Source organism: Heptranchias perlo, chromosome 11 (genome assembly GCF_035084215.1).
Source record: "Heptranchias perlo isolate sHepPer1 chromosome 11, sHepPer1.hap1, whole genome shotgun sequence".
Classification (NCBI taxonomy): Eukaryota; Metazoa; Chordata; class Chondrichthyes; order Hexanchiformes; family Hexanchidae; genus Heptranchias; species Heptranchias perlo.
Genome location: NC_090335.1, coordinates 58,573,734 through 58,591,412, shown reverse-complemented (window position 1 = coordinate 58,591,412; position 17,679 = coordinate 58,573,734). Strand labels below are relative to the sequence as shown.

The 17,679-nt window shown below is 39.5% G+C and overlaps 1 protein-coding gene across 1 annotated transcript in view; it reads right to left on the bottom strand.

The window, feature by feature from the left end:
• The window catches only part of LOC137326845 (proto-oncogene tyrosine-protein kinase ROS-like), a 170,356-nt gene that overhangs the window by 72,038 nt on the left and 80,639 nt on the right, over positions 1-17,679 (bottom strand). Inside the window, exons 28-37 of the mRNA XM_067992225.1 lie at positions 16,905-17,081; positions 15,257-15,471; positions 14,213-14,351; positions 8,618-8,850; positions 6,561-6,737; positions 5,562-5,733; positions 3,855-3,963; positions 2,705-2,910; positions 1,458-1,547; positions 558-693 (exon numbers count right to left, since the gene is read on the bottom strand). Coding sequence (XP_067848326.1) covers positions 558-693; positions 1,458-1,547; positions 2,705-2,910; positions 3,855-3,963; positions 5,562-5,733; positions 6,561-6,737; positions 8,618-8,850; positions 14,213-14,351; positions 15,257-15,471; positions 16,905-17,081 — 1,654 coding nt within the window. The remainder of the gene's footprint in view (positions 1-557; positions 694-1,457; positions 1,548-2,704; positions 2,911-3,854; positions 3,964-5,561; positions 5,734-6,560; positions 6,738-8,617; positions 8,851-14,212; positions 14,352-15,256; positions 15,472-16,904; positions 17,082-17,679) is intronic.

Here is a 17,679-nt window from a genome sequence, read left to right as displayed (position 1 = left end):
GCCCTCTGAGCCCCATAAAGTAGTAACTTGTCAACAATTTAAATGTCCTAATTGAAAACTTTAAAGCACTAGCTCAGACATTGTTCTAGAATGTCTCTTTCACCATCATGTAAATGTCAATTGCTGTGGAAGAGTTACTGGTCACTTAGCGCAGCAATGTTTGCTTTAGGTGTGCAGTGTCGTCCTCCTCCTAACCCACGCAGCAAAAAACAACTCCAATAAGGTATTCATGCCATGTCTACCACTCAAATATACTTTTAACTAACATATAAATGTTGATTAATGCACTTGCTTCAACCTACCTAGCTCCAGAATAGAGTTCAGACAATAACTGTCACTGCAACCTAGTCAAATAATCATATACATCATATGATGAGTACTGCTATCTTTCATTCGATTTACAATCGTATTGTCCAGGGTAATATCAACATTCCATCCATCATGCTGTTCATGAGCTAATACATGCAGCAATATTAGAATAAGAGATCAGGGTAACTTGCTTATCAAGGATGGTATAGAAATAAGTATCCGACAAAGGAAAGGGAGCTGAATTGTACCTCGAGGTATACCAGATGTTTGTCTGAATTACAGATGCGTTCATATCTCTGATCAAAGCCAATTCCAAATCCGGATTGTAGTTCACATGAAGAGTGGTTATGTCTCCTTTTTGTTTGTTATGCTTTGCATTTTGGGCTGGTAAATGTTAAGAAAACTAAGTTTTACAAAACAATAATATCTAAAAACAAAGTGAAATTTTATTAACAAGTCAGACTATAGCCCCGCTTTTAACCTGAGGCGATAAGCGAGCGTGGGGCCGAGTCACCAGAGAGAGGCCTGGGCCATTTTAAGGCCCGGGCCTCATTAACATAGTCCAGGTACAACTGTTGCTGAACCTGTTGAGGAGCCAGCAGCACGAGCAGGTTGAGTGCAACAGGAGGGCTGTACCAGTGAAAGTGGCGAGCTCCAGCCGCAATCATGCTCAGGGGAAGGGGTGCAGTGAAGCCCAAGAATTCCTTGTGGGGTCAGGGGAAACACTTCTGCTCCTCCTGGCCCACAAGGAAACATTCAAAAAAATTAAACATTTTTCCTTACTTGGCCTCTTCTGACCCTGGACCTTTCTCATACCAGCTTCCTTAGAGGTTAAAATAATGTCCAAGTCTGAATAATGTCATTAGACCCCAATATTTGAATTTCAATGAGGCCTTCACCTACCTGGGACATGGGCCTCACTCGCTGCCCAAAATGGCGCTGGGCGCATGTGCAGTGTGAACAAGGCAAGTGCGATACTGCCAATATTTTAACCCTCCGCACACCCTGTACTCAACAGGCACAGGAGGTTAAAATCGGGCCTTATGTATCATATCTCAGTTTAAAGAGGTCTTTTCAGAGTCTAGAATGACTCAATTTATCAAGTAAATAATATACTATCTTTCAAACAGAGTATCTTGCAAACTCACCATAAACTGCCATGGAAATACAGAAGACAGCCATTATAACTGTAGCACAGACAGGTCCAAGTACTAGCAGGACAAGGTTTTCATGCGGCTCTGTTGAAACATTGTTTGGATAGTTTATACAAAACCTTTTCAATATCAGATTTGCTTATATCGCTATGTTCTTTTACATACACAAACTCTACATACCACTCTAATGCAATAAAATCCTTTTAAACTGAAACACATTCACTGGATTAAATTGTAGACAAAACATGCACTAGTGTGTTTGAGAAATATGAATACCTTTGTAGGCAATTTTATAAATATTTCCTTTATAAAGCAAATAGATCAGTTCAGACTTTCAATGGATTACAAAAATTTGTCTTTTTTAGATTTTCCTGCAAACAGCCAACTTTTTAAAATTAGAATATACTGGTACTGGACTGCTAGAGTTTGACAAAGCCAGAAACTAGTAGAATGTGGAGTGTTTAAAAATAAAGTTCAAATTCCATATAAGCCTAGAAATTGCTGTTTGCAATATTACCAGCCACATTCTTCATGTGTTTGAGAGATATTTTTCTGCCAATATTTTAACAGAGGCTTTAACTCATTTATTTTGAAGGGGTTAATGCCTCAGTCAAGATAGCTGACAGAGGAATGTCATTTGAGCATATTAAACCTTGATATGATAGTATTGCAGGCAGTAATTTCTAGGTTATAATCGCTACCAGTTCTTAGTGTGGTAACACTTCAATACTTGTATCCCTGATCATCCACTCTACACTCACCGACACAGTACAAGAATCCCAGTACACTTATCAGAGCCAACATAACTTTTGCCATCCAACAAAATCTGAATTTTTTTTTAGCATAACTAATCTTGGATTCTAACCGCTATTTCAAATAACTACTTGATCACACAGTATCACAGCATGTTAACGTACTAGCCTACTGATCGCAGAGGTAAAGTGTGTTTATATCTACAGTTCCTGATTTCATCCAAACCCTGCCTTCTGATTAAAAAGGCACTGCCAGAAGACTGAAGCATTACAGCATGCAAAACCAAAAATAATTCTAAAATGAAGCAAAAAAAAACACATAAGATTGCACAACCAGACAATAATTTTAAATAGTTTGCATCACTTAACAACCACAAAATGCTTTAATGAAACATTTTTTGATTTATATATTAATTTATCAATTTGGAAAATTCTTTTTCAATAAATTTTTATAATGTCTAAAACCTAAAACACGGTATAATTTCTCACCATTAAGTTTCATGATGATTTCCCCGCTTATGTCACTAAATTCACCCATGCCGATGCCATTAGCTGCCACGGCTCTCATAGAATAAAACCCACTGAAGTGCTGGTTACGCCATGTACAAATGGTATTACTGCAGGGCCCCTGATAGAGAGTGATCCATTCATCTGAAGTGTTGAATCTCTGGAGGTCTGTCTCATTTTGGGAATTCCTGTAAAAAAAAGTATTTTTAAACTTTATCTATGAAACTCTAAATTAGAGCTCCCTTAAACACAGAGTTTTCAAAAGCAGCGTATAATTGCACCAGAAAGATCAAATGGTTCCAGGTTCAATTCAATTCAGTGAGTTTACCGCAGTCAAAGTGGCAGTAGGAGTGCTATAATTAGTACTACTGGGCTCAAAAAGGGAAAATCTTGTTCACTATCCATAAACACTGCCAGAAAATGGATGGTAATAAAGACCAAGAAAAATGTACAGCTGACAGATACCGCTTAGATGAATTTATGGGTCTGGCTGATAAAATGACATCTAGCATGAGCGGGCTGTCTCATGTCATTTATCTCAAGGAGATCGAAGTCCAAGTAAAATTAAGTCAGCTATCGGGCACCTTTTATTCAGATTATAAGATTACTGTAAAAAGCATTAACAATGAAAATTAGTGGAGTCAACAACTTTCAAAACATTATTTATATCGCATCAAAATGAAGAACGGAATTTGTATTAACATACTGAAATGTGAGTGAATACAGTTCTCAGCACTAAATCATATCTCAAATATGCTGGATTGGTGCATTTTAAATACAATTCATGTATATATCGCTCAAATTTTACTTAACGACACCAACATATTTTAGAAGTGTGATTAACTTTACGTACAATACATCCTTTTTGTTAAGTCGTCTGTTGCCTATGCTGAATAAAAGATTAAATTAGCTGTGTCACAAATATTCCCAATTGTCTTATTTATAGTTGTAAAAATCCTGATCCAACAAAATATTTCTTGGTAAATTAGTTATGTGTTTATCAGGCTTCAACTTGTATCATTATGTATCACTTTCAGGGTGCATGGCTTCGTTATGATAAAATAGATCACCTATAATAAACTTTACATTTCAAAGCAAAGTTTTTCCCCATTCCAATGAATTATAAACTTACTGGGCCTGCAGAATGTAGTGTGTTATATTATTCCCATTGTCATCTGCTTTGGTCCAGTTGATATCATCTTGAATGGGATACGGTGTACCTGGTTTACCTGGTACACCGGCTATAAACAAAGAACAATTCCGACGATCACATTATATTTTCAATGAAACAAAAATGAGGAAAAATGCTACATCAGGGCATAACTGATATGCATTCTATCATCAATGTGGATGGAGTATTCAATAAAGAAGGTCCAATAATGCTAAGTAATCCACTATCAAGGTGCCAATACCAGCATGGTTAATCTATGTATCTTTAGTCCAGAAACGTGCAACAGTCTTTTGCAGGACTACTGCGCTGCTGTGGTCTAACAGTGCAGCATCTAGGCATTTTAGAAAAGCACACAAAAAAACCATGATGCTTAGTAAAGTTACAAGGATAAATGCAGCCTTGTGGTAAAACAGGCTAGAGCTTCAAGGCACTCTGTTAGAGAGTGCTGGCCACAGATCTGCACATACTATGCTCCCAATCTTTATTGTGCCACCACAGAAAGGGCCCAGTCACTTCACCTCTGGGACACAGCAAAAATGGATAAGAGAATCAGTCACAAGCTGAACTTGTGTGCCTCTCATAAACCAGTTTCACAACAGCATTTCCAAAGACCTTTCAGCAGGTAGCTCTAGACAGGAGAACCAGCAAAATAAGTAAAAGAAAGAAAAACTGGGAGTCTCATACTTGTAAAATCAAGAGAAAGACCAAGGGTAAGGTCGTGTAGTGGTTACGTTACTAGATTTGTAATCCAGAGGCTTGGACTAATAATCCAGAGAATGGAAGTTCAAATCCCACCATGGCAGTTTAAGAATTTGAATTCAAAAAAAGTAGTTGAAAAATTACTGCAAAGCATTAATTTATCTTCACTCATCACTCCCACAACACAAATATATATCTAGACTGTCCGCTGAACTAACGCTCTGATGTTGATACAAGTTAAATTTGTATAAGCATTTATTGAGAGTCAATTGGGGTCATTTTCATTTTCACTGCTTGACTTCAAAAGGAAATTAAAATTGGGCAAGTTCTATAAAGGGTGGGCAATCCAGTCCATCAGTTTATCACTCAAGTGGTGAAAGAAAAATTACCCCCCACCCGCCCCCCCCACAATGTGTTCATCGACAAAAAAGTCACAATTACATTTTCCTTTATAATAATTTTACAAAAGAAGACATGTTAGTAGAATAGTTTGGTAAAACAACAAGACTTAGACCATTAAAGTGGAACAACAATGTGGCTAAAAATAAAAATATTGCCAGTAGTTATTTCTGGTTTTGTTGTACACAAACAGAGCAAATAGCTCACAGAATGTAAGACTGCAGCAACACTCTGAAAGAAAGATGTTTGCAAATTGGTTTAAAACATGCAATCTCAGATAAAAATTTATTATTTGATGACTGCATCTTTGAAACTTTCAAAATGCATTTCTTCCAAACTGATTACCTGTATATTAATTATCCTTTTATAACACTTTTGTATTGAAGCACAAAGTATGTACATGAAACAACAGTACACAAGATACAGCTGTGAAAGATTGCATACTGACATTTTCAAAACATTTTTCAATCCAATATAAAACCTGCTGACTGAGGTCATCTCTGACTGCACATAGAATCCGAATGCAATATTATTTTTTTTAAGAACAGCTGATATCAATAACATTATTACCTTTTGTCTTAAGTACCTGCACAGCAGATGTGCATGAAATATTTGTTTTGTAAGTAACAGCTGTTCTCAGTGCATATATTCTAGATGGAAGAAGATCCTGAATAACGCAACTGAAATTTCCATCAATGGAGCAGTTTGCTTGTGCTTGTTTCCAAGTTTCTCTGCTGGTGTCCTTGTTAAAGAAAAATATAAAGCTGACAATTGAAACAGCAATCAAGGGCAAGAAGAAATTTAGCAACACAGTCTTGCAATACTTTCAGTATAGTACCAGAAGTTACATGAAAAACAAACGCTATTAAATGTATAACAATGGATAAGGGTTTCAGCGAGTTGAGTAAAGTCTGAGGCAGGCAATGTTATGGAGATGAACTAGGCAGTTTTGGTGATGCATCGGGGATATATCTGGTTTGAAGCTCAGCTCATTGTCAAACCAGACACAGAGGTTAAAAATCATAGCCAAGGAAAGGAATAGTGTCAGGAACTAAGGTGTGAAGTTTTTGGTGGGAACTGAATAGCGTGGCTTCAATCTTGCTAACATTAAATTTCAGGAAATGCATTACAGCTTGATGTTGGTCAAGCAATCAGCCAAAGCAGTGAACATGAAGATTAAGGTGGTGATGGAGATAGAGAGTTGGGTCTCATTACTATTCATATGGTGCCTATGGATGATGTCGCTGAGGAGCAGCATGTAGACTAGAAAGAAGAGGGGTCCAGGATGGAGCACTTGGAGCACTCCCAAGGTGACTGTTCTGGGTGGGAGCAGAAGCCATGGTAGGAGGAGATGTACTAGCTATAGTGGGGCAGGTGGGAGTGGAATCAGTGAGGTCTGTGCCAGAGAGGTTGTCCACAGAAAAATACAGTAAAGGAGGCACACCACACGGTTCTTTCATCTATTCCGCCATCAGGCGAGCCCTCAATATAGTTTTAAATAGATGTGATACTGTATTAAAATTTCTGAGCATAATGTCTACTTGATTAAACTATCATAGTGAAAGGTACCTGGGAAATTTCAAACCAGTATTTCTCCATGCTACTATTGGTTGGAAATTGCCAAAGAATTGTTGCTGTAGTGTTTCCAACTGAAAGAAGATGGGGAGACGGAGGAGTTGGAAATGTTTTTCGTAACACAGTTTCACTTCGGCTAAAACTTCCACCAACTGGGGGAAAACTTAGTACCTGCCGAAGATAATGGCACATTTAGTAGAATAACTTATACATTTTCTGCAACAACATGCCACTGACAAGAGTACCTTTTACAACAAGTTACCAAATTATTAAGAGATACACTTCAAAACTAATACATCCTGATGGATTGTACCATATGTGAGTGAAAGGTGAACATTTATTTTACTCTCATGGTTTAGGAGATCATATGATCCCCTAGAAGAAATTACAGTCTTCTAATCGCTCCCAGCTATCTGTTAAACTCTAATAAATTTCTGGCGTTAGACACTTACGAATTGGTAAGAATGAAAGGTGGCCAATTTTGTGGCCCTTTGCAGTGACAGATACCTGACCAGGTAATTTACATATTAACATGACACGCCCTTGCAGAGATTGCCTGAGTGAATGGGTGGGATGTCTGGCAACAACTGTCGTTAAAGCTGCCCTATGAATTATTTTGATTTTCAACATCTAGCATGACAGCAAGAAGTAGAAGGAGCAGGGCTTCTCCTTTTGAGGATGTCCTATTAAAGGTCTCGCACCAAGAGGTCTTGCCAGAAGAGTGGCCTTCTTGGAGCTTAAGGCCAACCTCTCAACTTCACAGATGTGCGCAATGCCTAGGCAGGGGTATGTCAACATCATATCACACATGCATATAACAAAGGAGCAAACAAGACATTGGGCCAAAATCCTGTGGGCCTTTGATCACAATATATATGCTACTATCCGCCCACTGGTGAACTCCAACACTGACCTCACCAAAGTATGTAGTGTCAGAGAGAAGTCACCCTATTTGTTATGGATGTAGGAACTCCCAGCGTGTGGAAGCAAAGCTGACTCCTGATAAAAGTGTTAAACTTATACAGTATCTGAACACATCTTATTGATTGAGGTGGAATTTTCAACCCTTGTGAAGAAGCTGACCAAGTCTAATGATGCCCTTCTCATGTTAGGCTCTAAATTCACTTGTGGCTAGTACATCTGGAAATTCGTTATTGCGCTATAATGCCATATTTGTACAGGAATGCCTCGAGTGTGAAACATGTCCTTTTTCGTTGCATAATTAAGTTTGTAACCTGAAAGCTGGCACTCACTGTGGATCTGAGCCAGTATCTGGAGCTAGGTGTGGGTTGAAGTTTAATTCTCCTCTTGTTCTCCAACCAGCAGATTCCTTTATAAGCTATATGGTTGGACGTGGGACGCAGTGCTACAGTAAAATGGCGTGCCTCTTCTTTTTCTCTCAATCAACAGGTCATCTATTTGCTTCACTGATGAATTTGCCAGCAGGATTTTAAAGGTTGGAGTGCTTCTTGTTTAGGGGGAAAGAGACTGGGAAGGGGAGGCAGCGTTCCCATCTTGGCAGGTTGACATATGGAAGTGTGGGGAGAAGCTGGGAGCTTACAGGTCGGTTGCACCACAATTCCTGCACTTATTAGCAGCAATGGTGAGTCACAAAAAGAGATATGCTACACGTTCCTCCTTCTAATGGAGCTGGGTAGTACACCAAGACAGGCATTCCATAAGATAACAGGTTGCTGCATGCAGAGGATGATGGTCTATTTTGGGTCAGGTAGAGGAAGGGAGTGGGTATAGAGCTTCTGGATCTCCTATTTAATTTTAGAGGTGAGGGAGCCTAATCTTGCTTTACTTGTCTGGTCAGCACGGTGTGGTGAAACTGTGCCTTTCTACACACTGTGGAGAACTTATTTTTCCCTCAGGTGTTCATGGGTGTGTTCTTCCAACATTTTCCTTTTTAATATAGAAAAACAATGGTCTTTTGACCCCCTCTGGCCTAGTATAGAACAGTTCAGCTGATGCCGCACAACGCTATAATATGGGAGACAGAAAACACCGAGTACAAGGGGACAAGTATTTAAATATTCTAAGCTTACCTGGAACCAGTACGTAGTTCCACCTTTAAGCTTTGCTAGTTCAATCTGTCTTTGTCCGTCTGCTAGTTGGTCTAATCTTACCGGCATAGCAGGCCAGTAGTTATTTCCATTATACTGAACTTGGTATCGAAGCTGTTCCACAGGTCCTTTGGGTTCCAGAGGTGCAGCCCATGAAACTTTTACTTTGCGGTCTGACAGCACAAGTACTTCTACTAGTTGAGGTGCTGATGGCACTTGTAATTATACAAAATACAATTGTGGGTGTCAGTTTGTACTGTTCTACATACAGTATCACATGCCTACATCCACTATATTTTAAAGGTGCTCTACTGCACTGCAATTTTAAAACTGACATTTCCAATGAAACAGGCATTTGAGATGGAGGGTCTTACTGTTTAAGACTCCAAATCAATCTTACATAGATTGCAGTGTAAAACATGACTAAGTAATTAAGCTCCATCAGTTTCCACTTTGGTTCTGCACTCTGAGGTCATCCAAGTTTGTGTCTCTTACTCATTGAGATTGACTGTCAGCCACATCTGACATGGAAACAATCATTTTCCAGAGACGAAAGACAGGCTGTGAAGTGAGTTCGGAATAAGCTGGGGATACTTGGTGATTTAGGTCACAACAGAGCCATTAGCTTGCAAAGCAAGAATATACATCAATTTTCTTCTGCTGAAAAACAAGTGAATTATAATATAAAATTTCTACTTTATGTATTAAATAAACGTTATCTATTAAACAAGTTTGTCTATCCTACCCAAGTGATCTCTTCCTGTTGTACACCCTTGCAAGCACCCACGGCTCCACTAATATCAGATTTTGCCTCACCCGCACTCCACCATCATCTGACCATTCACCACTACCCTCCTGCCCTTTGGAATTCTCCATTCAGTTTCCACTGCCTTGCACCCTTTCCACTCACTTTAAAAGGACCCCCTTACAACCCCGTGCCTAACCTTCCCATTTTCCTCTCCTTTCCCCATGTTCTATGTCCATTTTATGTAGCCCTTTCCTTCTTACTGTAAGGTTCAAACTATGAAACTGAATTGAATGAATCTGGTAATTTGTGGGCTAGGACCAGAAAATGACCATGAGAGCTACCGGATTGTTGAAAGAATCTCTACAGAGCTGGGACCAATGTCCTCGCGGGGAGGTTCATTAGTGCTGTGGGGGAGGGTTTAAACTAATTAGGCAGGGGGATGAGCACCAGGCTATAGTATTGGAAAGGAGAAACAATGTGCACAAAGCATTGGGAGAAACAGATAGCACTAGAGTTAGACATAGTCTGATCCTACCTAATACCGTACTAAGAGAGAGTACAAGAAAATCTAAGATTGGTTTACAGCGCATGTGTGTGAATGCACGAAGCGTGGCAAACAGGGTTGGTAAGCTGCAGGCACAAATAGTCATACGGGAATATGATGTTGTGGCGATAATGGAGACCTGGCTCAAAAAAGGGCAGGATTGGGTACTAAATATTCCTGGATACAAGGTGTTCAGGAAAGATAGGGAAGGGGGGCAGTATTGATTAAGGAGAATATTGCAGTGCTGGAGAGAGAGGATGTCCTGGAGGGGTCAAGGACAGAATCTATTTGGTTAGAGTTAAGAAACAATAGAGGTGCCAATACATTACTGGGTGTATTCCACAGGCCACCAATTAGTGGGAAGGATATAGAGGAACAAATTTGCAGGGAAATTACAGAGAGGTGCAAGAACCATAGAGTAGTGATAATGGGGGACTTCAATTATCCTAATATAGACTGGGATAGTAATAGTGTAAAGGGCAGAGGGGGAAGAATTTCTGAAGGGTCTTCAGGAGAATCTCCTTGATCAATATGTTTCCGGCCCAACGAGGAAGGAGGCATTGCTGGATCTGGTTCTGGGGAATGAGGTGGGTCAAGTGGAGCAAGTGTCAGTGGGGGAACATTTAGAGAACAGTGATCATAGTATCATAAGGTTTAGATTAGCTATGGAAAAAGACAAGGAGCAATCTAGAGTAAAATATACTTAATTGGAGGAGGGCCAATTTCAATGGGTTGAGAACAGATCTGGCCCGGGTAAAATGGAATCAAAGAATGGTCGGCAAAACTGCAATCGAACAATGGGCAGCCTATAAAGAGATGGTTTGGGTACAGTCTAGGTACATTCCCACGAGGGGGAAAGGTAGGGCAACCAAAGCCAGAGCTCCCTGGATGACACAAGAGATAGGGAGTAAGATGAAACAGAAAAAGGGGGCATATGACAGATGTCAGGTTGATAATACAAGTGGGAACCAGGCTGAATATAGAAAGTTCAGAGGGGAAGTGAAAAAGGAAATAAGAGGGGCAAAGAGAGAGTATGAGAATAGATTGGCAACTGACATAAAAGGGAATCCAAAAGTCTTCTACAGGCATTTAAATAGTAAACTGATAAATTAGGGACCAAAAAGGAGAGTTACTCATGGAGGCAGAGGGCATGACCGGGGTACTAAATGAGCACTTTGCATCGGTCTTTACAAAGGAAGATGATGCTGGCAAAGTCACATTAAAACAGGAGTTAGTCAAGATACTGGATGGACTACAAATTGATAAAGAGGTGGTACTAGAAAGACTGGCTGTACTTAAAGTAGATAAGTCATCCGGTCCAGATGGGATGCATCCTCTGTTGCTGAGGGAAGTAAGGGTGGAAATTGCGGAGGTACTGGATAATCTTCCAATCAGCCTTAGATGCAGGGGTGGTGCCAAAGGACTGGAGAATTGCAAATGTTACAGCCTTGTTCAAAAAAGGGTGTAAGGATAAACCTAGCAACTACAGGCCAGTCAGTTTAACCTCGGTGGTGGGGAAGCTTTTAGAAACAATAATTCGGGGCAAAATTAACAGTCACTTGGACAAGTGTGGATTAATTAAGGAAAGACAGCACGGGTTTGTTAAAGGCAAATCGTGTTTAACTAACTTGATAGTTTTTTGATGAGGTAACAGAGAGGGTTGATAAGGGCAATGCAGTTGATGTGGTGTATATGGACTTCCAAAAGATGTTTGATAAAGTGCCACATAATAGGCTTGTCAGCAAAGTTGAAGCCCATGGAATAAAAGGGGCAACGGCAGCATGGATACAAAATTGGCTAAGTGACAAGAAACAGAGAGTAGTGGTGAACGGTTGTTTTTCAGACTGGAGGGAGGCATACAGTGGTGTTCCTCAGAGGTCGGCAGTAGGACCACCGCTATTCTTGATATATATTAATGACTTGGACTTGGGTGTACAGGGCACTATTTCAAAATGTGCAGATGACACAAAATTTGGAAGTGTAGTGAACAGTGAGGAGGATAGCAATAGACTTCAAGAGGATGTAGACAGGCCGGTTGAAGGGGCAGACATGTGGCAGATGAAATTTAACACAGAGAAGTGCAAAGTGATACATTTTGGTAGGAAGAACGAAGAAAGGCAATATAAACTGAAGGGGGTGCAGGAACAGAGAGACCTGGAGGTATATGCGCACAGGTTGTTGAAGGTAGCAGGGGATGTTAAGAAAGTGGTTAAAAAAGCATACGGGATTCTGGGCTTTATAAATCGAGGCATAGAGTACAAAAGCAAGGAGGTTATAATGAACCTTTATAAAACATTGATTCGGCCACATCTGGGGTATTGTGTCCAGTTCTGAGCACCGCACTTTAGGAAGGATGTGAAGGCCTTAGAGAGGGTGCAGAAAAGATTTACTAGATTGATTCCAGGGATGAGGGACTTCAGTTGCGTGCATAGACTGGAGAAGCTGGGGTTGTTCTCCTTAAGAGGACAGAAGGTTGAGAGGAAATTCGATAGAGGTGTACAAAATCATGAGGGGTCTAGACAAAGTAGAGAGAGAAATACTTCCCATTGGCCAAAGGGTCGAGAACCAGAGAACACAGATTTAAGGTATTTGGCAAAAGGACCAAAGGCGACATGAGGAAAAACTTTTTTACGGAGTGAGTGGTTACAATCTGGAATGCGGTGCCTGAAAGGGTGGTGGAGGCAGATTCAATCATGGCTTTCAAAAGGGAATTGGATAAATACTTTAGGGAAAAAATTTGCAGGGCTATGGGGAAAGGGCAAGGGAATGGAACTAACTGGATTGCCCTTTGAAGGGAGCCGGCGCGAGCTCGACGGGCCGAATGTCTTCCTTGTGTGCTGTAACCATTCTATGATTCTATAACCCGACTGGTTCACTAATGCCCTACATGGAAGGAAATCTGACACCCCTATATGTCTGGCCTACATGTGACTTCAGTTTGTGGTTGACTCTTAATGCTCTGAGTACCTATGGATGAGCAATAAATATTGCCTTGACAGTGCCGCCCATGTCTCAATTGCAAATTTGAAAAATGGCATTGATCTGATAATTGCATATCGTTGTCATGGCAGCTAAATGTAATGCAACCCATCTTAAATTAGTAATTGCAAGTTTGTTCAACTCATACATGTAATGTATTTCTCTGAAATTTAAAAATTCTGATCAATCAAGGTTACTCTCTTAGCACAAATGCACTGGGTCACTGATGACTGCTAGTCAACCCATAGCAACATAATCCTCATTAATTGTTGAATCAATTACATAATTTAATATCAAAAAAGATCTCACTACTATGGGCAAAATGAGGTGAGATGCAATTTCAGAATTATATTCTTTATATAGGTTGGTTATTTGATCAGTAATTTATTTTAAGTTATAAATGAGAGGGGGAGGTGAATTATCCAGGTTTTACTGCTTACCGAAACTCATGATCTCCACACAGCTGTCTTCCAATCTCTGAAGTTAAATAGCTATTTTAATATCTATATGTCTTATAGACAGGCAGGGGAAGAAGAGGCATCCTGACCAGCATGTAATTAAACTGCCTCTTTACTACCATGAATCTACACCATTGAGGTCCTGCCCTATTATATATACTCAGCTTTAGGCACTTCAAGGTAGATATTATTTTAAAATCTCTACAGGCTGCTTTCTAGGTCCTTACCGCTGCAGCAGCTTTTTAATTGGAAAATCAAATGTGAATGGCAATGATCACTAATTTTGCCCCCAATTAACATATAACACACCAACTGTAAGTCTGGGGCCACTTGCCTAGAGACCAAATAGAAAATGATTACCAGGCATAAACCAAGCAAAGTCATTGAAAAATCAAACAATACTGATTCCAACTGCCCAAAATTCTCCACTCTAAAAAAAATTGTTTCTCAGGAACTGAATAAACACCACATGGAAGAAATCTATTTCAGAGCAGACTGAAAAATCAATAGCTCGTGACTGTTTATATTTGAGATTTAGGTATTTGAGATTTAGATTTTAAAAAAAGAGAAGCTTGAGTATTTTGTTCTAAAACTTTGCTTGGTTCTATTATAATTTCATTTCATTTCATATCATATTGTAATATAGTCCTGTTGATTCTATGTGGGACATCATAATGTAGTTCAGTTGAGCAGCAAAACAGAATGGTAAAGCTAACCACACCAAGAATGTTACACAATCACAATGTCAATTGATAGACATTATTTGTGCAATTATAAATGTAGTTCAGAGAAGATTATCTCATTACAATTGATATATGTTAAATTACAATCGCCCCATAAAATATCACCTCCAAACCATGTCCAGTTTATTGCTGGTGGACCCAGTTTCTTTGACATATCTCCGTAATGATTCCTCACTGAAACTTGCATGAGGTATCTGGTGTAAGACTGCAATCCTTTCAGCTCTATTATGTTTGTCTGCACCTCCTGTTCAAAAAGAATTTTTTAAAAACACAGAGAAAGTCATTTTTTATTGGTCACAATCAGATTTTTCCAGTTGACCTAGTATAATTTTTTTTTCTCTACCTTCCCTGCATTTTCGTTTGTACTGGTCCTGTATTTTTCATTGCCTATCGACCAGAGTGAAAACATACTAAGAAAAATAGGAAAACAATGAGACTGATTCTTGGAGTACATCACATTCAAATAATGCCTGAAAAAAAAACCTCCCCATTAAAACTGTGAGTGATTTACATCACGTTCTTAATTTTTCATTATTATTTATGCCCCATTGAAACCAATATAGTAACTAAGCAACTTACCCGCAGCCCTCTGCTTATGCTGCTTGACAATTGTAAACAATTTTACAACACCAAGTTATAGTCCAGCAATTTTATTTTAAATTCACAAGCTTTCGGAGATTTTCTCCTTCCTCAGGCAAATGTTTCAAGAGCTCCTTGACACTAGACACAGCTAAAGCACACTGGGTTAATGGCTGTGTCAACTGATGTTAATTTAGTTCCTTTACATATTTAAAAGTCAGCAAATGTTCTGAGCCTTGATGTCAGCAAAACTAAAAAAAAGAACAAAATAAACTGATGTTTCTTGGTCACTATTTTTTGTAATAGTTTAATTTTTTTTAAATGGGACTGAGAGGGAGACTCCTAAGAAAAATTCAAAACCAAAAGATTTTGCCTTTTCTGTAAAAGTTAGAAATTAATCAGTTACAGGGAGTAACTTGATCAACAGTCCATGAACTTTCATATATGAATGACCTCACCACTGTTCGTTTAGACAGGGATTCGCTTTTATTTAATCCCTTCTATATTATTGTCAAGTAAAATGTATAAAGCACATCTAGAAAATGGGATTCGTTTTTCCAAATAACTTACCTCTTTATAACACCGAATTCCATGGGTGCAGTTGGCATTGAGTTCACTATCCTGGAATTCTGCATAATGCAATATGTAAGTGGGGGTGGGCTTGCTAATCTCAGAGCATGCAGATGAGAACTCCACAGGTGGAATGTGAATAAACAGGCTGGTATCTGATTTATTTAATACTTCTGGTGCACTTGTATAGGCCTTTGGTATTAGACACTGCAGATCTATAAAGAAAAACAGATGTTTAGATTGTCACTTTTACAACAACTGCAGCACCATACTACTCACAATGTGGTTTAATTTTCCTAATCAGAGCTAGTGTCATTACCAACATTTTGTGATGGTTGCCATTTTGTTTTTAAACTTAACTTAGCTGCATGGGTCAGCAACATGATCTCCTATAGGACCCTTCCCCGACTTCAAGGAACGTCCTTAGCCAGAATGATAATGTTGCAAATGTGACTTTAGAGTAATTGCACATACGAGATAACACATTTGGTGTTATAGTCAATCTCCAAATAAACGGCATTACCATCGCCAAATCCCCTACCATCAACATCCTGGGGGTCACCATTGATCAGAAACTTAACTGGACCAGCCACATAAATACTGTGGCTACAAGAGCAGAGACTGGGTATTCTGCAGCAAGTGACTCATCTCCTGACTCCCCAAAGCCTTTCCACCATCTACAAGGCACAAGTCAGGGATGTGAAGGAATACTCTCCACTTGCCTGGATAAGTGCAGCTCCAACAACACTCAAGAAGCTCGACACCATCCAGGACAAAGCAGCCCGCTTGATTGGCACCCCATCCACCACCCTAAACATTCACTCCCTTCACCATTGGCGCACCGTGGCTGCAGTGCGTACCATCTACAGGATGCACTGCTGCAACTCGCCAAGGCTTCTTCGACAGCACCTCCCAAGCCCGCGACCTCTACCATCTAGAAGGGCAAGAGCAGCAGGCACATGGGAACAACACCAGTTGCACATTCCCCTCCAAGTCACACCATCCCGACTTGGAAACGTTCCTCCATCATCGCTGGGTCAAAATCCTGGAACTCCCTACCTAACAGCACTGTGGGGAAACCTTCACCACACAGACTGCAGCGGTTCAAGGCGGCGGCTCACCACCACCTTCTCAAGGGCAATTAGGGATGGGCAATAAATGCTGGCCTTGCCATCGATGCCCACATCCCACGAACGAATAAAATAAAAGGTGCATTCCAAACACAGGTAGCTGGATCATACTACAGAAAGGGAAGCAATTCCACAAAATAAATAAGTACGTATTTTGGTAGTCAGGAAAATTTAAAATGCCTTGCAGTAGAATCTATTTCATTACTGTATTGTAGTACTTGTATCAAAGGCTTAAAAAAATGAACTAAAAGGCAAAACTTTTAGCTCAAAGATGTAATGAATATTTAATCACATCTAATTGTGATATCCCTTATAATCATGTTTCAGGTAAACATGTTGGGTAAGTTTTATAATTACAGTCAAGATATCATGTGTATTCAAAATGTAGTAAGTGATAATATAAAAATATTAATAGCAAGTTTGCATACAATCAATAAGTTAACAATGCTTTGTTGAATGTATGCTGTTTGAAACCATGTTAATGTCAGCCCCATGGTTCCTAACTGTTGTCCTTTTACCTGAATATGGCTGTGACTGTTCACTGAATGCCACCACTGCAACTAGAGATGAAGCTCGATATTCAGATAGAACATTTCCTGAGGATTTATCAGCCATATAAACTGTTGATTGCTCAGCATCTCGTGTTATCCAATAAATAGCGTTTGAATTCACGGTCAATGAAGTTGCACCAAAATCTGTGAAAAATGTTCAAAGAGTCATAGAATCATACAGCACAGAAGGAGGCCATTCAGCCCACCTTGCCTATGCTAGTTCTTCAAAAGAGCTATCCAATTAGTCCCACTCCTCTGCTCTTTCCCCATAGCCTTGCAATTTTTTCCTTTTCAAGTATATATCCAATTCTCTTCTGAAAGTTACTAGAGAATCTGCTTCCAACGCCCTTTCAGGCAGTGCATTCCAGATCATCATAACTCGCTGCTTAAAAAAAATTCTCCTTATCTCTCCCCTGGCTTTGTTGCCAATTACCTCAAATCTGTGACTTCCTGCCAGTGAAGACAGTTTCTCCCTATCTACTCTATTAAAACCCCTCATAATTTTGAACACCTCTACTAAATCTCCCATTAACCTTCTCCGCTGTTATGGAAATGTAATTTTTATTGAAAGTGAAGTTCATAAAATGGAAAAGTTTCCTGTATCCATCAATGGCCCCATCACAAACATAAGCAAAAAATGAACCTTGTGACTGGAGGAAATCTTTGCACTTACTGTAGTTTCACATTGTCCAAGCTCATTTTGATGAACTAACCACTGAGCATTTCCTTTTGTAACAATACT